The sequence below is a fragment of the Aptenodytes forsteri genome, unplaced genomic scaffold (genome assembly GCF_000699145.1).
Source record: "Aptenodytes forsteri isolate BGI_AS27 unplaced genomic scaffold, ASM69914v1 Scaffold56, whole genome shotgun sequence".
Taxonomy (NCBI): Eukaryota; Metazoa; Chordata; class Aves; order Sphenisciformes; family Spheniscidae; genus Aptenodytes; species Aptenodytes forsteri.
In genome coordinates, this window is record NW_008796213.1 from 5,764,376 (window position 1) to 5,788,472 (window position 24,097).

General features: G+C 35.1%; 1 protein-coding gene across 1 annotated transcript in view; it reads right to left on the reverse strand.

Annotated features, from left to right (window-relative positions):
* Positions 1-22,639: 22,639 nt before the first annotated feature.
* IGF1 (insulin like growth factor 1) overlaps positions 22,640-24,097 on the reverse strand; it is a 50,267-nt gene continuing 48,809 nt past the window's right edge. Inside the window, exon 4 of the mRNA XM_009288379.2 lies at positions 22,640-22,743. Coding sequence (XP_009286654.2) covers positions 22,660-22,743 — 84 coding nt within the window. The 3' untranslated portion in view covers positions 22,640-22,659. The remainder of the gene's footprint in view (positions 22,744-24,097) is intronic.

Genomic DNA, 24,097 nt, shown 5'->3' on the forward strand with positions numbered 1-24,097 from the left:
TGTGGCTAAACAGTCCCGGCTCTCTCACCCTCTCCTTTTATGTCAGAAATTGGAAATTATTTTGGATAGGTCAGGAATTCATCTTTTATATCTTTCTAATACAATTCTAAAGTTTATTCCAACTCCCTTATTGATGTATTTTCATTATTCCTAATAATTTTATTATAGTTATGCCACTGCTGATCCTAACAACAACATGTTCTTCCCCCTTCCCCACCTATTAAAATATCTCCTGTGTCCTCTACATGTCTCTTTAGTGTGTAAAGTGAAAGGATATGTCTAATCATCAAATATTTCCCATGGTAGTTTGAAAAATTAAAAAATTACAGTAAGTGTCTGCAGTTGTACTACATTTAAGGTATAGAGATTGGAACTAATATTGTGGAATACTAAAGTACATTTATTTAAAAGGTCTACTCTTCTTTTGATTTCTGCCACTAGGAGGTGAAAGTGGTCCTTTCACGTAATCAGCAGTAGGAAAATCTTGTCTTGCTCAGTGCCTTTTCTATCCCTCCACCATATTTTTTTTTTTTTTTTTTTTAAATGGTTTTAGAATAGGAATGTATTGTGTTTGGTTTTTCTTTTATAATGCTTTCTTAGTGTTTGTGGCTCACCCTGTTCACACAATCATTTCCTCTTGGTTGATAATCTGTTCTTCCCTCCCTCAAAATGGCCTAAAAGCATTTCCTCCCTTTGCCTTTTCCAGCATTTCTGCCTGACTTTTTTTTAAAAAAACCAACAAATTACAAAAAATCTCCAAGCTAGCCTTTCCAAACTGGCAGCCTGGTTGCTGTAGCCCTGAATCCCCTTAAAGCCAAATGCTTTAAGGCCACTTGAATTCAGGGAATTGAAATTGCCCAGAAAATGTCAAGAGCTAGGGTTATTCAAATGGCCCTAGGGAATTAGGCTCTCATTTCTTACTAAAAGACTTTGTGAGGACATCACCTCTAGTTCTTGGCCCTTTAAAATTGTCACTGTTCGTTATATTTATGAAATTGCTCTTTTATTTAAGTGCTTTAAAATTCCAGCAAAACCACTGACAGAAGCTATCTATGTTTCTCCCTAATTTCTTTTTTCAGTAACACTATCAGATTTCTAACTAGCTTTCCTTCTTCAAAATTTGTTCCCTGAATTATTTGTAACTTCTGAGGATGAATATTCCCCAATTGTATTAAACACTGCAAGTTTGCACTCTTAACTAGTGTTCTCTCTACACTGTCTTTCAACAGATAAAGGTCAGTGAGGGACAAGAAACGTGACCTCAAATGAAAAGGTCCAGGCAAAAGGTCTTGCATACCATGGGCCTTGCATACAGTAGCAAGTGCTAAATGTAAAAATTTTACTCAAATTCAGGTGTTTACTTGGAGATGTCTCATTCTGGTCAAGCACCTTAGAATCTCATTCTGCAGAAATATGTAAGAGGTTTTCAGTCTCTTTCTTGCAAATCTTTACACCCACAAATGAAGATATAAAAAATTAACAGCAGAACACTTTCTTTTTTTTTCCATTGGAGTATGCCTTAAGAGAATCATTCTTTTATGCAAACTGCAGGGTATAAAAATAAATAACAAAACACATGATTATGAAATAAATCAAGGTATTGTGGTTTCCTAAGTACTGAGGATTAGGGATAATGCATCCTCACTCTTTTTTTCTCATTGATTTGAAAATGAAGATATATGAACTCTGTCTCTTTTTACTGTTGGTATATTCTCGCACATTCTGATAGTAACTGAAATGAGGTCAGTTAACCATAACCCTGCCATACATTGTCAGGGAACACGGCAAGGATAAAATAATGTAGTAAGAACTTTTTAATTCTTGATTCAAGTGTAAAATATTTACCAGATTATTAGAATTCATCCTCTTTCTTCCTTTAATTTTTTTGCAGCAATTACACTTTTCCTTTTGCTGAAGTGTTAGAAGTACATGCCTCAAGCACACCAAAACAAGTCTTTTTTTGAAAAGTCTTTTTAAGTCAGTAGTGTCTCTCCAACTCCATGGTGGACTTTCCTATCCTTACTTTTTTAATTCACAGTTTTATAAGAATGATGAACAGTTTTTTTAATTAAGCAAATTTAGCTATGGAGATAGAGGATTTTTTTCGAACTTACTGATTCCTGCCATGTGCTGTTCTTCATATTAACTTTTAGATAGCTTTTTCATTCATCAAATATAGCTTTATTTGGAAACCCACTTAAGTTGTTAATGGTTAAATCCCTTTTTTTTTTTTTTCCCTTCCCTTTTCCCTTTGCCTATGTGTTTATGAGCTTTGTTATTGTGGGGAATGCTATGATAATATTATCCATATATAAAATTTTTCAGCACTGCAAAATACTTCAGATCTGTCTTGCATCAATCACACTGAGCCAAAATCTATGATTTCTAATCAGTAAAGTTCTTGACTGTAGTGGGAGTTTTGCTCAGTTTAAGACCTGCAGTATTTGGCCTGTAGTTTTTCCTGTACTAAAAGAACTTGATCATGTTTTCATGAAATAAACCTAGTATTCTTTTCTATTGGTTTTCTTTTCCAGGATCTCATTTCCTCTAAGACATCTGGCATGTAAAATTGGCTGACAGGAATGTTGCCTGGTGCATGAGTCTTGGAATGTTAACACTCTAAAGCTCAGTGCCATATCATGAGTGTGTTTTTCATAATGTTGGGAAGGATGAGTTTCCAGTTTATTCTTGTGCACAGACTCGGGATTTTTTTTTTAACAGTGCCTTGACCAGTTGTTATATGTAGGAGCTGAACCTTTAGCTGGTAATGCAGAGAGAGCAACAACCTGTTCAAGTAACCAGTCTCAAAACAAGACACCAAAACTGAAAGGCTTGATTTCCTCTCTGAATTGAACGACATTAATACATTCAGAATGATTGTAGATGATTTTTCCCCAACTTGTGTTTTCACTTATCTGTTACAAGGTTGATGGACTGTAAAAATATTTCCTTTGTGGAATAGTCATGCTTTATGTCTGTCTGTCTTTGTAAAACAAACAAAACCAAACTCCAGTCAACCTAAAATCATTCTTTAGTTCCATTAATATGAAAGGAGAGGTTTCCATTGATCGTACTACATTTTGGATAGGGCTCTTAGGCAGGCTTATAGCTGAACTATTTTTAGTTTTCTAATATAAGGAATGTGTAACTGAAATATTCAGAGCTGCTGTCACCTACTGTGCATAGCATATATGAGTGGTATTATTCTGTTAGTCAGACTTGCATCACATTTGAGCTGTCATACATTCAGCTATACTGAAATCAGGGAGCTGCAGCTCCTCTCAAAACCCTCTAAAGGTTCTGTGTCTGTCATATTAGACAGTCAGGTGAGTGCCAAATTCACTGAAGCTCACCGAACTGAATATATTGAGGCTACAGTTGCTGCAACGTTAGAGAAGTAAAGCTACAGAGCAAATGGGGGTGGGGTGGAGGAGAGGCGCAAAATGAGAAGGCAGGGCTGAAAGCAAGCAAGCAAAAAAGGATTTGTTAAAATCAATGAGGAAAGTAACCAAATGTGCACTGCTTAAGCTTCCTCAGAGATACTCTGGTCAGTCATCCCTGGTATACTTTCCCTATGCATCAGTTTCTCAGGCTGTTTTCTCTTTGGTATCCCTGCTCCTCTTTCTTGCTCATAGCAGCCTGATACTTTCTAATATGTAAGTTCCCACTCCACTGGCATATTTGACTTTCCTTTCCTGTCTGGTTGTCCTTAATTCTGCATTATGCAAAAATTTTGGCTTTTGGCTGCTTCACATCTGTGGGATTCCAAGGGGAGAAATCAGATTATTTTTTTCTAATCAACAACAAATGTAACAGTGAAGTACCCTACTAGCTGTGAATATCTGTAATAAGTGTGTTTAAACTTTTAGGATTTCCATTGCTATGAAGGTAGAGAGCTTGCCTTGATTTCTGTGTTATTGAAAGATAGCAAGTCATCAAAATTATGGATTTTAAAAAAAGTCTTATTTTAGAAAGCAGAACATTTTGAATGCCGAGCATAGCCTTGAGTATCTGCTGAGAATTTGCACCAGAGGCAGAACCTAAAATAATATAGTCATAGAAAGGATACTGAATGAATCTGAAATCTGTGCCTGTTTCAAATTTCAGCTACTGCTTTTGCACAAAGGAAACAATTTCTTGTTTGTCAGATATAAAATAAGGCTTACTATGTTACATATATGTCCAGTTTAGAGGAACATTTTTTAAAGCTTTGAAGGTAGGTTATTTATAATTTTCAGCAAATTAGGTAGTTTTGTCAGAATGTTGTGTGCATAATGAATTTCAAAATTTACAATAAAAACAGATTTCAGCATCTCTTGTGCAGAATTAAAAAGAAATGTGCAGAATATAAATTTTGAACTCAACTATGCATAGCTGTAACATTCTGCTAAAAGTTTAAGATTTATGTTTTGCATTGTATAGATTCATTAATATCACTTGCCTGTCAGACAATGCAGTTAATGGCATGCAACAGTCTTTTAATGTGTTTTATTTACTCTGCCATCTCTTTCCAAGACTAAAAAAACCCAAGCCTTCCATGTTTCCTTGTATGTCCTGTTTCCTAGACGTCTGGTCGTTTTTGCATCCCTTTGGGTACTTCCCATTCAACACCATCTTTGGAACTTGATGCAAAAACTGAGTACAGTATTCCAGTGGAAGCCTTAACACTTCTGAAATTGCTATATTTTCTTTTGATCTTCCACTCCTCCTCCCCTAGTTTGAAAGATGCATTTTACCACAAATTGGCTCCTTTAGAAATGGAAAAAATAGTTAAGTAAATTTTGTTTGTTAAAGGAAATGGCATAAATAGTTAAGTAAATTTTGTTTGTTAAAGATGAAGAGTATTTCTTCTTCTATCATTAAATCTATGTGTAAAGTATTAGAAGAGCCTCTCCCCTTTTTTTTTTTTTTTTTCCCCTTCACTGTGATCTTTTTGTATTAGGATGTGAGACATTCCTTAGCGCAGGAGTTGTAATTTTGGATCCATAGCATCATGTTACATGAGTGATAAGGCATTTTCAGTTGCTATATAAGAAGGCTTGTCACAATTTCTCAGTCCTAGATTTTGTGCTAATAGAAAGGTGAAACATTAATATTTAAAATATTAAGTATCTACTAAGTTCATCCTATATATGGTAGGACAAAATGATGACACTTTCAGAGGACATTTTTCTCCACTGCTTAAAGGGAAGGTCTGGAAACTAAAATTTTCAATGGCTACATGTAGGTGTGATGGAGGAGTGCAAATCCACAGTGGAGAAAGATGGAAACTTCTTGGAAATACCTCTCTCTCTTTTCTCTCTAGTGAGTCAAGGAGATGCTAAGGTAAAGTTAACAGTTAAAGTTAGTAGAAATGAATTGTAATATAGAAATCAGAAATTACTTGTTCGGTGTCTCATGATGTCTAAAATTATGCAGAGAGTTAGGTGTGCATTAGTTAATATGGATGACCAAAATTAGTACTTTAACCCCAAAGTTGTAACTTGACATTTAGAGGTGTCCCTGGGTCAGCTGGTATTCCTCTTCAAGTTTCTACTGTGGATTAGCTCCTCTGCATACCCTAGAACATCAAAATGAGAATATTGAAACAAATGTTTTCACCTGAAAATGCTGCTTTGTCAATACATAAACTTCACACATAATCTTCTCAATCGAAATGTTTTTTCAGTGACAAGTTTAAATTCTTGAAATGTTTCATAGTATATTTTCCAAATATAAGTTTGAGGCAGTCATCTGACCTTTTTAAAGTAGGAAAATATGCACTATAATTTCTTAGTTATGAATCTGATCTTCAGATCTTGAATTTCAGGTGAGATGAATGTTTTTCTTTAATCAATAATGAGATGCTTACATGCTTTTACTGCTTTCTTCTTGACACAATGGGTAAACAGCGATGTCATTACCAAGCCTTTAAAATAAGCAAAATATTAGTCCTCTTCTGAGCAAAGTGCATGACAAATAATTGGCACATGAATTTAGTATATTGTCTCTTCCATATCAAAACCTGTCCAAATCTTATTTGATTAAGCATAAAAAACCTCTGCGAATGCCATTAGGAGTATCGATGACTACTCAATTTTTCATTGTCTCCTTTTGTTTTTGATAACACATTGTTAAATTGCATGTTAGTCTTTCATCTTACATGAATACACTTTTATTCTCCAGAGATTAAAGGAATTGTTTTCACAATGAGATTTTTTTTAAGCATTTCCTTTTTCAATTGAAGTTGGAAACTTTAATCAGCTGGTAAAGTAGTGTGTACTTGTTACAGCTTGTTTGTCTAATGCTCTTGTTTCCCTCATAAATGCATTACAAGGCTCTTAAATCTTACCAGACACATCTTGGTTAGAAGAGGGGTCTCAGTTAGCAGTGATTCAAAGAGTATCAGTTTGTCATCTTCTTGAATTAGCTCGTTTTTCTTTTTTGTCTGTTTTGAAGCTTTTGCCCTTTTGGCCGAGAGTAATGTCTGTTGTGCAGCCCTACTGAGAGAGCAAGTGTTGAGAAATATGTAGCAGTTGTTGATTTCTCCTAATTCAATATCACTTGGCTGCTTACATGATGTAAATTCTTGTTTTGGTCCCATCTAGGCATTGATTTCTTGAGAGATTATTAGAGAGAGAGATACAAAACCCCTTTGTCATCTCTTTTGGTAGCTGAATTTCTGTGTATGTTTTCCCGGGAGACCAATGACGCTATGTTTTGGCCGAAGAATAATAAAAATAAACCTGTTAGGGGTGCATATATAATTTAGATTGCAATCGAAACTGCTACATGTAAGTGTTTACAGTGTTTGTAGAAACCTCTATCTGTTTGTTTGTAGGACTTTTTAGAAGCCTGAGATATCTGAGGACTGTACTATATGGTGTCTTCAGTAAGACTTCTAGGCTGATGTCAGGATACCAGCTTACTGACTTTCACCTTCTGAATTTGCAGTCTGATAGATTCTGATGTCTGAGACTTCCATACTTAACTTTTAGGATGATATGTTAAAAGTGGGATAAATATATTCCCTATATATATACACCTGATACATTTATCTAACACTATGCTCAAATGAATGTGTTAGCTTAATTTTTCTTTGAAGTTACTCTGAAAAGTCTGGGTTGACTTTATTACACAGGTTAAATTCTTCATTGACAAAGACAGAATTTGAAACTGACTAGGAACAACTAAAAGGCAAACTTAAACAGGCAACAAACGTAAAGGTATGAAGTAGCATTGTCCCATGACGTATAAAGATAGATAATCTCTTTGTAACTGGAAAAGGATGTCATAAACATTTCAAAGGCCTTGACAGTACTTCCTGTTGATTTCAGTAGCTTTCTCATCAGATCTATCCTACACTTGATGCTTTATTTCCCAAATCTAGAATAATAGAATGTCTGTAGCAAGATATTTGTTTTTAACAGCGGGTATAAAAACAGAGTTGGAATTCTTGAGTGCTGCTCTTGGTTCTGTTATGGACTAGCTGTATATTTTTTAGCAAGTTAGCTAGAATTTGGTCTTTTACTTTTGTCTGATGAAAAATGAAGATAATTCTGCTTTGTTTGCTTCTGAAAAACACCGTGAGATGTTCCATAAGTAGAAAGAATTATTCATTCATGATCTCATAACATAATTATCTGTACTAGTTACTGTCAATTTTTTAATGTTATGTTCAAATTATATGGCATACCAGCTTGATAATGTGTTCAGGCTTCAGTAATCTGAGGCACCATATGACACATTTCTACACTGAGAGTTTTAGAGGGGCCTTCATCACAGAGTATTATATAATTACTGTTATGTTTCAGCTTTCACATTTTTGCATTTAGCCTTTCAGTTTCCTGAAACTTTTGAGGTTAAAATTTTGCAGATTTATTCTCTTCCTGGGTAGTTTCTGTAATTGTATGTACACTCTGAAATGGGGCAAGTAATAGACAATTCTGCATAAGGGGGCAAGCTGGATAGGAAAGAATCCACTGTATTATTATAAACTATTGAGTATTGTTTTTAGACAAATATTGAACAGAATTTTTTAGAATGGGACAGACATTCCAAATAAAAGTTGCCTTTGTTTGTTCCATTGTTTGCCTTGATAGATTTATGAACCTTTCAAATTTTTATATATTACATTAAGTCAGCTTTTTGTGCAGCTGGAAAATCCCTCATCTTCACAAGCTTGTGCTCCATACGTCCATTTACTTCTAATGATTCTCATCCTTTCTGGTGCTTGAGAGAATTTAAGAAACTAATGTAACAGGTCAGGAAGAAATCACAAGATGCTGGAGAAGCACTGTGGTGTCATCAGTTAAACTCCAATTTTATTTTTTTTTTTTTTTTTTTTATCAAGGTCCCAGGGAAATTTTACCTTTTCTTATTTTTTTTTTTAATCAAGGTGCCAGGGACAATTTACCTGTATCTGACACTAATGTGCTGAGTGATATTGGGGAAGTTATTCTGTCCAACCCATAATAAAATGAAAACATTGCATTCATTTCCCACATTTGAGGATGTCAGAGCCACAATGAGGGAGGTTTTGTAATGTTCTTTGGATATTTTCAGCTTTAAGCAAAAAAATTACTGTGTTCATCTGCTGCCGGGAAGCTTGAAGGAATAGTGAGCACTGCAAAGGGGAGAACAAAGTTTCCTCCTCATGGCCTAGACTTACTGTCTCACACAGAAGCCAGATAGCATGGAAAATGCTCTCCTGAGAGATTCTCTGGACGTATAATTACTAGAACATGAGGGATGGGGAAAGAATGTTTAGCACTGATATTTTTTGTACAAAGAAACTTGTGCACACACAAAACAACAGTTGAAAAAGAAACAGAGAGAGGAAGAAGGCACTTACAGTACTGATGATTGCTCAAGATGTGCCAGAAAGGATAGTTTTAGAACAAGGTATGTAATAAATCACATTTTCTGAAGTAATAACTTGTCAATACATTGAAAAAGTACTTTCAAATGAAGATTTAAACACACATTTACAGAGTATTCATATCTTGGATATATTTTGTTAGCTAAATGTGATTATACGGATACTTTCTGGGAAGCTAACTTTAACAAATGGTGGTGGCAGCTCCTTAATTAACAGTGTTACCTGAAAAGCAAAGATCCAGCCACATAAAGAAAAACAGAGAGTGTAAGGAAATTAAGAGTCTGTCTGTTGTTAGGAGACAGTGAAGAACTTTACTCTATGAGTATCCTCTTTTAAAAAATCAGAGAAAGAATATGTGGACTTGATGGTTTTTGCATTGGATAAAGGAATAGAAAGAAGGAAGAAGTAAAGGAAAGGAGAAAAGAAGTAAGCGTATATAAAAAAGGTAACAGCAGAACAAAATCAAATCAAGGGATTTATACTCTGACAGGGGAAAGAATCAGAGCTATATGAAATATGGGAAGCCTGAAGTTTATGCTTTGTTATTTATTTGAAAGGCATATAGTAATTTAAAATCCTTAACTAAAATAAGGTTTAAAAATACCTCTTATTAACTACTGTTGAAAAATGTCAATGAAGGAAGTAAAAAGAGTATCCAGAGAGAGAAATTAAAAAAGAATAAAACTCATTGCATAGCTTTCTGTTGAAGTAACAAAAGGCATATCATGAGTTAATAAAGAAAAAAAAAAAGTACATCTATATTAATAGACGTACATTACATGGAAAAATACTTATGCACATAGAATTATAATGATTTTAATAATATCACTTTTATTAATGAGAAACATTTTAAATGGGCCTACTTATGGTACATATTTACATACTGATTCAAGCACCTTACAGAATCTTGGCCAAAGGCTCAGATGGCATTTCTGTACTGGTAATTCTGTCACTGCACTGGCAATTGGAGCAAATATGTTTAAAGAGCCAGTCCGTTTCCTTGTTAAAAGGAAATAGAAATGCAAAAAGACTCAAAGACAAATCATGCCAACTAGAGATTTTCTTTATTTAGTGCCCAGGAAAGTTCCAGTCCATCTCAGAATAGGATGGTTAGAAAGTGTGTTGAACTTATCCTCAAGATTTCAGCAGTATTTCAGAGCCAGACTTGCTGGCCACTGGCATTCTACAGGATACAGAAATATGAGCTCCAAACTGATATAAAGTAAAACCCTCGATGTCAGTGGTTACCCAGAAAGGTAGTAGAAATGTCCCCATTTGAATACGAGATCTAAGTTTGTGAGATGCTGATGAAATTCCTTGACTCACTGGAGTCCTTGGGTAGTGATAGGGTTAGCATGCTGCAGGTTCAGCTATTAAGTTATCTTGATTTTGTGGTTACAAGCAGCATGGACACTGAAATAGAAAGAGCAAAAGGTGAAATAAAGGATAGGAGGAAATGTTTTAATATTAACTGGCGCTGTTGTCCTGGATAGCATAGCAGAGAACATGCAGTATTTGAACTAAGTTAAAAAGCCGGGTAAAAAAGCTAAATGCTGTTTAGACAGAACAAGAACAGCAGGAGATGTGTTTGATAGTTATATTTGCAGAAAAGGCTAATTCAAGTGTTTTGCCTGAAGTCAATCGTTTATTGATTACTAAAATAACAATGGGATATACTTAAAGCAGTACGGGATTGTGTTCAGCATGTTAAATTATCAAGAAATTTACTGACTGAATTGGCTCTAAGAGCTATGAATGAGTTATGTGTACGAAACAATATTTGAAGCTGGGAGGTACCAGCGATGATAACAATATGCAGATGAAGATCTGCAGGAAAGGCAATGATATAAAGTATTTTTGGAAAAGCAAGGATTTGAAGAATGTGAAATGAAGAAAACTACCTCCCTTGCACAGTATGAATACAGATTTTGGTAGGGATTCTGTACTCAAGTAGTTTCAATAAAATCCATATGAATCCAAACACAGGTAACAGACTGATACTTCTGTAATGCGAACTAGAATACAAATGATGGATGTGACAGAAACATAAACTATTTGAACGAATTAAAGAAAATATATATCTGAAATACCAAAAAAACTTAACAAAAATTAGCAGCTTCTCTGTGGCCTGTTAATGGTGGAAATAACTGATTTTAAACCTAAAAGATCTTAAAGTGATTAGAGTTGTGTAGTGTGTTGTGTGCCCAGAGCTGTTCCACCTCAAGAATTAAAATGCCTTCCTCTTCTGTAAGCCACACTGGGATCTGGAATCCATCCTATATAGCATTTAAGTCTTCAAAGGTCTTGATCTCATCGGAAGGCTGAAGGCATGCTTAATGGCGTAGTATCAGGCACCCAAAAAATGCTGGCATTGTTGCTTTTTTTTTTCCAAATTGCAAGCTAATTGCACTATGTGTAGAACCAATGGGAGATCTGATTTGATTCCGTTTTTAGCCTGATGGCATTCAAACCTTTATCTCTCACTTCTTGACAGCATGCCCAAATCAGTAGACTTACTAGCTTTTTTTGTTGGAAAGGCTGGGAAGGCATTTGCTGCTTCTCCTATTGCACTGAGTCACTACATAGCAAGAACGTGATATATGGAACAGAAGGGGAAAAGCAAATAAAAAGAGTGAAAACATTACTTAGTGGAGAGAGCACATGCTTGGAAGGTGAGTCCTGGGGGACTTGGAGTCTGGTCCAAAGACAGGGCATTTTAATTGAAATGGTTGTTGTATTAAAGGTTAAGTCCAAGCACTCCCCAAACAAACAAAACCAACCCAGTGGTAATCTGGAAATCCCGCTTTAATCTTTGTTTTATCTCAGTTTGACTAACACTTTTCTTTCTGTTCTGTTCAATTTCTTCTCAATGTTTTGGTTGTCAAAATACAAAGATGACGAATTACTTCTTTTCAGAAAGCCAGCAGAAAATCTGTGTACCAGTGATGCATAGTGCAACATGTGCAAACTGTTATGAATGTTAATAGCTCTGTCACCCTCTCAGTTGGTAAAACATACTTCTCAGAGGTAACTCCTTTTTGCAGAGATAAAAGATTGGCTTAGAATCACCACTAATCAACTTTATTGAAAAAGTATGTACAAGAGAGAGATATAATAAGTAAAAATATAAGGTCATAAGCCAAAATTAGGGCAATAATGTGTGAATAAAGGTATTTTTAACCAAGTGTAAAACAGTATGAAAATACAGGACAAAACCACACATAGCTGAATGAATTTGCCCAAGTAGAAAAAAAAATCAGTTCTCCACACACAATGTCAACTTTGCACTAATAAAATAAGAATTTCTTCCATGACATTTTTAACAGCTGCTGTTGATATTCCTAATTTTTACTAAGCTTCCAGAAGTCCTGCTGGCCTTCAAGTAGCAATGGATTTCTAGGTTGATTTTTCTCTTTAGCTGTGATCCAAAACCAGTTCCAAGTTATGGCAATAAATAAGATAATTTCCCAGTAAGTCAATATCCAGGCTTGGTTAATCTGCAGCAACTCTTTGATCCAAAGGTTCTATAAATTAAATTATCTGCATCTGAGGAAGTGCACAATTGAAGAAAGGAGCTGGCCACTAAAGTTTTGAATTTTTCTGAACCTAGTAGTAATTTCTTAGACATTTCCTTAATCCCTGTGGAGTGTTCTTATTTTGATTGTGTTAGCATAGCTTACCATACAGTCATATTTATTAACAAGTACATGTTGTTCACGCAAGATTGAAAACTTGTGGTAATGTATGCAATACATATGATTAAAAACTTTAAAAATTTTTGATTAAGATTACAAATGAATGGATTTTTAAAATGTTCCTTGGCCACATTGCCAAATCCACAAGTTGTTGTGGTGTCTGTTAACTGCATCTCATCATCAGAAACTAAGAATGAAAATATGTTTATTATTGTTGGGTGATTATTTTTAAACTGAAATCTCCATAAATTGCTCAAGTATTACAATAAGACAGTGTGGGTTTAAAAATTATTGGCTGTGAATGTTTAAATACAGAGAATTTTGTGTGAGGGATATTACTTTAGGGATTGTGCACTTAAGAGTCTAGAATGGCTACTATGCCAGCAGGGTAAAAATACAAGAAGTCAGAGTAAAGAGAAGATGGGGAAACCAGTCCAGGAAGCTGTTTTGCACTGTAGCCAAAATCAATATCTAGGGAAAAACGCTAGAACAAGGCAACATGTAGTGAAACTTTCCTACCCTCCATCGATTTACAATTTAGGGACTTCCTGGGACAGAGGCCTTTTTTGTGTCTATTTGCATTTGCAGTGCTAAGGCTGTCCTCAGGCCTCCCGGAACCATGAGTTCACTGGCAGAGTGAAGCACTGCCCGCAACAAAAGAAGAGGGAATTATGGAGCACCTAAGCCAAATGGAGATACACAAGTTCTTGGGACCACATGGGATGCATATGAGGGTGATGAGGGAGCTACGCAGTATTGTTGTGAGGCTGCTCTCTATCATATTAGAAAGGTTATGGCAACTGTGGGAGTTTAGTGACTGAAAAAAGGCAAACATCCAAGAGGGCTAAGATCTGTGGAAATACAAGTTAGCCTCAGTACCTGGAAAGTTATAGAAAACGATCTTCCTGGAAGCTGTTTCCAAGCACATGAAGGTCAAGATGGCAACTGGGAACAGTCAGCATAGATTTACCAAGGCATAATCATGCCTGATTGACCTGATTGCCTTAATATCACCCATAAACTTTGTCTTCTTACCGTTCACCCCTTCTCCAGCTCGTTTAGGAAAAGGTTGAACAGCATGGGTGCTAAAACAGATTGCAGCAGGATTTCACATATGGTGCCTCTCCACTATCGACTGGCCATTTTTCCTGATTTATCTTTTCTGCTTTTTAATCAGTGGTGTGCATGTATGAAGAACTTCCCTCTCATTCCATGACAGTTTAATGTTTTAAGAACTTTGGATGAGGGACCTAATTTACAAGAATTTTGGAAATCCAAGATCACCCTGATCTTTCTTGACTACACGCTTGTCCTTTCTTCCAAAGAATTCCCAACAGATTTCTGAGGCTTAACTTCACAACAACCATCTTCCTTTTCTTGCAAGATACCATATTTATCATACAATATTTATTCACATACCCACAGATTCTGTTCCTGAGAACAATTTAAATGATAGAGATATAAGGCGTGGTAGTTTGTAGTTCTTTAAATGTCCCTTGGATGTCTTTGGGAGAATCAGTATGCATTAGCTACCACCTAGTTGTCATATAGCAAGGAGCTTTTGAGTGAGTGGCTGTATACTAGAGTTCAGATATCGGCATCTGTGGGTGAATAGAGTTTGTTCCTGGTCATTCATTACTATTAATTTTATCGATAGGTTCCATAATCCCTTCTACTGACACTTCATTTTATCAAGGCTCTTGAACCACTAGTTAACTTTCCATGTCAGTCCTATCTTAGGAGTGAAGCCTGCTCATGCTGTTAAGGTATGTCCTGATTTTGGTGTATTCTGAGAATTAAATGTATATGCCAGGGAAGAGAAAGGAAGAATGCAAATTACTGCAAAATCTATGTGGATGAGGAATTTTCAACGCATTTTTTATTAACCATAATCCTTTATTAGACCTCACAGAGGTGTAAACTATACATACAAATACATTAGAAAGATACCCTCTTAACAGTAATGCTTCACATTTTGGACCTGATACCAAGAGGGTTGCAAACATTTCAGTACATTCTACAAACCAAAGGGTGCATTAGCCTTTATGTATACAGAGTGACAAAGCCCTTTACTGAAATCAAAGTAGATAAAAGTGAAAATCAGTCAACTACCTCTTCCAACCTTTACCTACCATAAATGCATATAAAAGCCTTTAAAAGCATGAATACACTATTATTTATGGAGCAAAGTTTACTGTTCTAGACAGCTCGTAGAGAGAGGGGAAGAGACTGGTCAAGATGGCATTACATGAACTGCAAACTAGCAAAAATTCTTGGGTTTTTTTTATATTTGTACATATTAAGAGCTCTGTTTTTTTGATTTATTGGTTGTTACTAGAAAAGCTTGTAAGTGCTAAATGGGGAGAATAGCGCAACAAAGACATTGTTGAGGTATTTGGGGGATTCTGCAACACAATGATGTTACATACACAGTATGAAATATTATTTGTCATCAAGTAGTGACATTGTATTATGAGTAAGCACAAGAAAATAAAAAAGAAAGAATAAATCCAGTTAGAACTTTAATAGAGAGTTTAAATGGTTTTTAGTGAATGAACATTTAACACTTGTCACTGTTTGGTTATGATGACTTGAAATGTTAATAGTAGCATTATTCAGTAGTGAAATCAGAAATTCATGTATCCACATTCATGCTTGCATCATGGAAATCCCAGTTTTAGTCAGGATACCAATTGAAGTCCAACAGTGAAGAAAGGGAGGACAGTTAATATTCCTATTGGAAAGGGTGTCCTCCTGAAAACCAAGTGCTATTGAAGTGCTCTTCTGGGTGGCTTTGCAGATAATTAGTGAGGAGAGAAAGTTCATGTATGATTTGATTATCAGCAGCAGGTGGTGCCGCTTCTTCTACTTTAACTTTGTTTCCTAAAATCCTGAGGCTTGATAAACATGTTTAATATTCAACCCAAAGACCCCAAGGATTAAGAAACTATAAAACAGAACCATCACATTCTGATAAAAGCAACATGAAGTATCAGACTACAGGTGAAGCTGTTCAGAACATTATGAAGTAGCAGTATGCTTTCAGTGGAGCATTTTATGACTCATGTTTGATGAGACTTAGTTTAATCAGGCAACTATTACACACTTTTAACAACTGTTTTTTCATCTTGCACAGGATTTCCATAGAATTCAGTTGAACTAATTCCTTAGAAATGGTAATAAATGAAAAGGTAAGATTTATATACTGTATCATGCAGTGTAACTTGCATGTGTTTTATTATATTCAAACTTGTCTGTAAGTGGAAATAACGAAGGGTATTATAATTCTTATGCAGTATTTATATCAATTTCACTTGAAATTCTAGTCTAAAAAAAAATTTAAGATAGAATTCTTCCCTGTGCACAAAATAAGGACATTTTACCTCTTTCATTGGTATCACTTTAGTCTATTGCTCTTGGATCCTTTGTCTTTGATCAATGTTAAAGTGGGCTTTTTCATACCATAATCCAGGTTAATGCCAGTAAACCAGGAAGAGTGGAACATTAATTTGATTTTAAAATTTACAAAGTTAAATGTTTCATTACAAGATATGAATTTCATTGAATCAGTTGTAAATATAATTATCTGGTTAAACCTTTTTCTTTAACACGAGTACATGAAGTATGGTCCTATTTATCAAGATAGAGTCCTTTTTGTTCTGCAGATATTTTGTTGTTGCTTTAGAGGAATGAGATGATACTAATGAATGTAAAATAGGTAAGATAGAAAGAATGTCTTTGATTTAGTTAAAAATGATTCATACCTTTAAAACGTGAAAAAAAATTTAAATCTCCCAATTATATTTGTGCTGTTTCTTAAGAACTTCAATCAAGTGTGAATATGTAAATATTGTAGGTGGGTGTATGTATGTTAAATATTTGTGGGAAAGAATGTTTAGCAGCAGAAGTATTGTGTTGATGCTTTTTATGACTTTTGTGAGTCAAGCTGGCAAAAGAAAAAGTTACTGAAGAATACAGAGAAATCAAAAGTTATTATAAATAATTTGAGATATAGGAATTTACAGTGCTAAGTCTTTTTCACTTCTGAAATAGTTAAGGGTACTATAGAGAGGCATGAATTATTCTTACAAAAAACATCTAATTGACAAATGAGTAACAGAGGTGATATTATTAAATGACAGAAATTTTCATTCTTCTCTCTTTATATTACCCATTATTCTTAGTTTGAAGGGGTACATACGCTTAAAAAATTTCACTTAACAGAAGTTATCTGGAGAAGAATGAATTAAAAGAAAATTTTTAAATCAATGTTTTCATAATAAGGCCCTCAGAGTTAGTATTTTATATCTGTACTTAGATAGATAGATTTGCCTGATGACAGCAAAGAAGTTTCTCATGATTTAAAAATCAGGTCATTCCTTTAGGTGTGAAAAACAAAGGTAGGATCAAACTTGTGACACCCATATTATACAATGTTCTTCTAAAATTAAATTCCAATTGGATTATTGACTATAGTCCATGGGAAATAATGTGTAAAAAGCAAGAAATTCAAATTTTACTTGAGAGGAAAAAGAAGAAAAGCATAATATACACATGCACACACACACGCACATACACATACATACATTATAACATTATATATATACACATATACATACATATGTCTATATATGTATATATCTATATATACATACACACACCCTTTATGCAACTAGTATAAGATTTCCTAATGTAAGCATGAGGGAGGTCCTTCTTGTTTTGGTCTCTGCTAGACTGGTATCTCTATACTGTACTATATGTAATCAAGTTTCAGATACTCCAATAACACCCTTCATGTAAAAAATCAAAGAAGATTTATATATATCAGATACTGTGTGTTCAGACAGTTACAGTCCAGTAGAATATTCCAATGCTGTGAGAAGCAAAATGTATAGCGTAGGATTAGAATGAGTACAAACTTTGTGTTAATAACTTTTTTTCCTTCTTTCAAGACAACTTTAATCTAGTTGCTTTACTTAATGCTACTTCCACACATGAAATGGATAATTAATAATCTCATCAAGGCAAATTCTTTATTTTTTTGTGGATTGTACCCAAGAGGAAAAAGTCTTAATCACTTGAAAGACTCATCTCCTCCTCCTTACCCCTGCCCCCCAAATCAAAACAAAACAACCTCCCCAAAACAAACAGACAAACAATAAAATTATGTTGCAATAGTGTTTTAACTAGTTTTGCTGGGGGGAGGGGGAGGGAGGAATGAATGTTGGTTTTGAATAGAAGTTTGGCATTTGGAAAAGTTGTTTGCACTGAACAGTATCCTTAAAAGAGGGACCAGTATAGGTTGCGTCCCCAAATAAATTATTACTATTCCTTTTCAGACTAAAAATAAAACATTTTAAATATATTGATTATACCTTCATCAGAACATAAGTATTCTATCTAGCCTATAGGTTCCAAGAATCTCTATTTGGGCTTAACTTACCATCATTTCAAAACAAAACAATGAAATGTGAAATTTTGCACATTAGGATGTTCATAGTGACCACATAAAGTTAAAAAAAAAAAAATTCACAGACTCTTAGCCATATATTTCAACTTTTTCTCACAATTTGAAACGTAAGAATTAAAAATAGCATCAGTTTCATGTTAGGAATATTTATTTCTCCATTCCTTTTTAAAATCAGATGCATTTTTTTGTGCTATTTTTTTTAAAGATTGTTGACTTTTGGGGGGCATGCCATGAATGAGAACGTAATCAGGTAAAAATAAAAGCATGTGCTCAATGAAAATCTCGATCATATCATGCCACTGACTTTAAGCCAAACTCTACACTGATTTCAGGCTAGAGTGTGGCTTAAAAATCTGTGGTATGATATAGGACTCGCATTAATCTGAACAGGCTTTCAGTCATATCCATTGTTCCCTGACTTTAAATGCTTTTCTTCATCTGTATTTCTGACTTGGAGTAAAGATTCAGAATTGCATTTCAAGTCTATGAATTTTTGTGGCATTTTGACTCTTATTCCTGCTCCATCTCTGTCAATTTAAGATTTCTTTGCCGTTGCTGCGTGACAAAAAGTTGAAAAGTTATGGCTAGTTGTATTTCTATTTTAATAACCATACCTACTTAATTGTCATTTTCATACATTAAAAAAATATTTATGCTTTCTTTTATATTTTAGTCAAGTACTTTCTTAAACAAAACAATAGCACCACTTTGGCATTGTTGGCCAAATCAGTAACAGGTAAAGCAAATATGCATACACTTTTCTGAACTTGTCTTATGCAGTTGCTTGTTAAAATGGAGAGCCAAGAAGACACAGTGCTTGGCCTAGAGTCTTCATTAATCAACTTTAACCATTGATACTAAGTCAACAACTAGCTCATGGGGCAACTGAACATAGCTGCTAGTTGTGTATGGAATTCACTTCTGTAAAGAAAGTCTACCACTAATTTACCCTTTAATATTAAAAAAGGAATTGACACTGTAATCTGTCTTGGGCAAAAGGTGCCTACTTTAATGTATCTACAGGGACTGAATGCAGTATCCCATTATTTGATTTTCTTTTCTTTCTTGACTGAATGGTACAAATGAGCGTCATCCAAGTCTTTCACACAAATGTAAGTGTAGGTTTGTAAGTACATTTTGAGCAGAATATAGATTGTATTCATCTTCCACTTAAACTCTTAATGATTAATTATGATTACTATGGAGATGAGGCTCAAATTTTGCTACCTTGATGAAAGAGATATATTAACTTCAGTGGGTTTAGCTCTGCAGTCCTTTTTGAACTAACTGAAGATAATGAGGCTTAATTCATTTTTTTACTTCTGCACTTCAGTGACATTCTGTGTAATAATTGGAGTTTTATGTCTATTCTAGAATGCAAAAATCTGTGACTTCTGTCATGTGATTTACATGGTATGGAAGGATGGGGAGTGGGATTTTCTTTACCACTTAAGTGATTTGTGAGAATCAATGGCATCCAGTGGGAGCCCTGTTCCTAAATATCTGGAGTGCTTTTGAAAATCCAGCTGAACCCTTCAATTTCTCTAATTAGAAGTTTTCCAAGTCAGACTACTTTGTACTTTTGGGAGGGAGATATTTTGGCTCATGCTTCAACTTCTTTAAGTAGCGGATTTATTGAGATTATTAAGCTAATGCAGCCCTTTATCTTTCACACTGACTGGTATATCATGTGCTCCCTGCCATATGACTGGAGATTTCTTATACAGTATGCATTTCCCATCCATGCATTTCTCACCTCTACAGTGGTGCAGCTACTCTCCATTTTGTGATACCATTTATTCTCTAGTAAAGCAAAGTGTTGCCTTTGAAGCTTGTAGGGTTTCATTGTTTATTGTAGTTTCTTTCAAGAATTGTTCCAATTTGTTTAGACAGTTGTCAAGTTCTGATGTTAGATATTGCTGTCTATGAGTGACATTTTCTAATTATGATTTCTTAACAGGAGAAATATGGTGGTATGAATGTGAGTGCATGAATTCCAAGATTAGACCAAAATTTGAATTAATTTACAGGAATTAAATAGCACAATGATGTATGGTTATTCAGTTAACAGTGCATTAGTAAAATGTTATCTACAAAGAAGCTTGCCACCACAGAGATCTGCAAATTGCTTTTTGTGCTCACACCTTTCCTCCCTCCTTCTGTTAGAGCTTCAGAGGAGGTAGGGGACAGAAAGAGTCATGGGACATGAAATGGAAACATGTATTATGTCTGTGACATCAAACTAATGGCTTATTCTTAGAATGCATTTCAGAATTCTTAACAGCCATTGAAGTAAAAATACTTCCCTCTCCTTCCCTTCCACCAAAAAAAGGCCTGTAAGAGCTGTGATAGGTATCAGAATCACTACCTCTGTTTATTGAATTGGTGGTAAATAATTTACGTTAGTTTCCCCATCTGTTTCTCTCTACTTTCTTCCTTTTTCAACATAACTATCTCAGTCAGTGACAGCTGTGACATATTCTTTTTATTCATTTACTGTTCTGTTTTTACAATGTAATGGCAGCCTATTGTGCATATAAACATGCATCTCACACAAAGTGGAGGGTTTAAAGAATTGCATAGGAATACATTGCACTTTCCTTGGAAAAAATACAAAACCCAAATTTTCTATGGAAATAAAAAAGGAACTATAATAATTTGTTAGACTTTTAAGACCTACCTTTCCTGTCTGTTTCACAAGAAACTATTGAGAAGCTGTACCATATGCAGTCTGCAGAGATTCTTCTCTTGTGTTTTAATCAATAGTTCAGTCATCTACTCCCATGGATGTAGTAGAAAGTAAGGCAGATTTGAGCCTCTAAAAAGAGATACTTTGTTTACAGGTCTAATCTAATCTAACATCTCCCTAATTGCTCCCTTCATACAGTATTCTCCCTGCCCTCTTTGGGCTGACCAGGGGATACTTCATCCCTTGTCTGAGCTTACAGCGTGCAGGGTGATGGGGGGAAGAAGTCAGGTGGAACCACATTGCAGTTCTGGACAGGATGGAACAGTGCATTCTCCCCTGCCTTCTCATCCCTTCTCTCACAAAGAAGTTTATTGTTCACCTTGGGACGCTGTTGGCTACCTATCCCCCTTTACTGCATGGCCGATGTAGCACTGAGTTGATTTACAAAAACGGAGCATAGGACACTGTTATTCAAGGTAGAATCAGTGCAGTACCTATCAAGGTTACATGGCAGAGATTATCTGGAAATGTATATGTCTCCCACAAGAGTGCATGAAAAGGTATTGGGAGTAGCAGTTGGAAGGACTTTATGGTTCATCTCTTCTTGAGGACTCTTTCTACACTGTAATTTGGTGATTTGATTAGCTTTTCTGATTTACGGAGAGATGCAGCAGCCTAATTAACAGTCAGTTTAGTCACATCTGATTGTGGGAAGAATTAAAATGGCAGAGAACTTGAGTAGCCCTCTGTTACACTTGAATAGAATGCTGACATTTCAGAAAGATTTAGGCCCTGATGGGCTACCCTTTGAAGTCATTTGAGGGCTGTTTTTCAAATTGTCTTCTCCCGGTCTAGGCATCTATGAATTTGTGTTCCACACTACGGTGAGTGAAAACACCACCATTCAAGTATCTAAAAAGAAACAAGTATCTGAATTTTCTTTTGAAGATGGGAAAGTTATTTCCATGTTGGAATCTGAAGCCATTTTTTAGTTCATTTAAACTGAATATTTTTAAAACTATTTTGTTATTTAATCTTTGGCTTGATCTTTTCATATTTGCTTTTACCTATTACCGTTTTGGCCAGACCCTTTCATGTAACAAACTATAAAATAGCACCGTTGTACTATAAAACAGAGATTTTTACATACTGTTTGATATATGTGTATTATTGATATGCTAAATTTTACATACTGCATTATATGGAGGAAGAAAGAAGTTACCTATACTGTTGCAAAATAATTACCTGGAAGAATCATTAATGGTTTGAGAGCCTATGTATGCTTTAACTGCTTTTAAAAATCTTTTGTCTCACAAATTGCAATAAACTGCATCTTTGCAAGAGAAGGAAAAATAAAACTGTCTTAAAACAAATGCATCTATAACCCATATTCTGTCAAAATGCCACAGATGGAATTAATGGATGTTTAAAACTGTATATGTTACCTTACTGCTGCTGTTACTGGGAATGTCAAACTGTGCAAATATGAAGGGGTAGACAAACAATGTTATCAGACACTGTAAAACAAACAGCCTGTTGCTTGTATAGAAGTGCAAATAAAAAAACCACCACTTAGACAAGGCTGATGAATGACTCCAGCAGCCAGTGTTCATAGGTTAATTTAGTGCAATTGGAACCATCAAAGGCCCATAAATTTGTAGGCTTTTGAGGGGCACAGGACTTTAAGAGATTTTGTGCAGGACATTTAAAACAGGTTAACAAACAGTAATATATCAACCGCAGAATTTTTTAGCTCTGGGCTGGTTAAAATGTTCTGTTCTCTAAAGACTTAATATTGGAATGTTTAGTTGCATTGTTCATTGGGAGAATGCCCATTGGTTGAGAATGCATCAAGCTTATTAAACCATAGGTTTTTTTAAGTCTTCCAATGTTTAACAAATAATTTATTTACAGCAAAGTATCCTGCAGATGGCACATTCATTCTTCATTCTTGTGGATGGCATGTTCTTACATTCTTTAATTTCTGTTTCCTTGTGTTCCCTCTACTTGTATTCTTCAAATGCACTTCCTGAAGGTGTAGGGAAAAAAAAAAAAATTATTCTAGATAGGTTTTAATACGCTGCATGACCACAAAACTCATCTTAGTGGGAAAACAGTTATCCTGAATGCTGGAATTGTTAAAGCCCTTCTGCCAGTTCACAGAGAACTTAACTATATAAAACTTCTGTACAGTAAATTCCCCGTTCTCCTAGGCATAAACACTTTGACTGCTGTCATTGTTGATCTTGGCAGAGGAAACATCTGCATACTGGAACCTGGATGGGCTTAGACACACAGTAGGTACCAAAGATTTTCTTTCTTACAGAACAAGGACATTTGCAAAAGCAGGATGTACAGGGGCCAGGGAACGTTAGAGTTGTAACTGCAGGATTTATGGAGCCTCCTGGGCTTTGGTACCCAGCGGTCAAAGGTTTTCAAAATTGCTGAGTGGGACTCTGTTACCCACATTTTGCATAAATCACATATCAGACCTGTAATTTTTTTGTTGGAGAAGGCCTTTAGGAGGATAAAAAGTGTGGGTTCACTGCAGGAGCTGCAGCCAAATAATTTGCATTTTCAAAAAGAGACAAGGTGATGTGCCAGGCAAACCAAGAGGGCTTTGGAATGAATAATGCCCTCAGTACAGTCTTTCCATGCACTGGCCAGTTTCTAGCAGCAGGGATGGGTGTGGCATATATCTTTCAGTTTGACTTCCTTATTTGTCATGCTGGTAAATATTAGCTGGGCCCAAATCTTTGCACATTCTGTACCAGATTAGAGGCAGAATTGTTAAGTGACTCTCCACATTTATATTCTGCATCAGAAGTAAAATTCTTAGTTAACTGAAATCATGTCTGTTGTCTTAAGAAAAGCCAAAAATAAAAAAATCTCCCTGAGAAAGGTGAGGCATGCGTATGCAACTCTACCACTGCATTATCTGCTATTTAAGCCCTAAAAAAAAAAAGAAATTTATTCTCTAAAATTTAAAAAGTAATGAAATTTTTGCCTGCTTTTCTGATGGACAGAAAGAAAATGGAAGCTGATTTGGTGCATTACTGTAGATTTGTGAGGGTTTTTTTTAATTATTTCCTATATAAAATTCTATTCTATATATAACTTTTCCATATCCCTCCAGTATCTATTAAACATAAATCAGAAACTGGCAAAGGATCACAAAACTTGAGCTCACATGAAGCTTATTCATTTTCACTGGTTTTGGATTGGGTTCTCATGGATATGAGTAGAATTATTATTTTCAGGATATAAAAAACCCCCAAGCAGTACTAGTAATTGTTAAATTAATTATACCACCAACAAGTAAGAACACTGAGCCAAATTAAGATTTATCATCACTGACAAGCCAAATTTGTTAATAGCAAAGT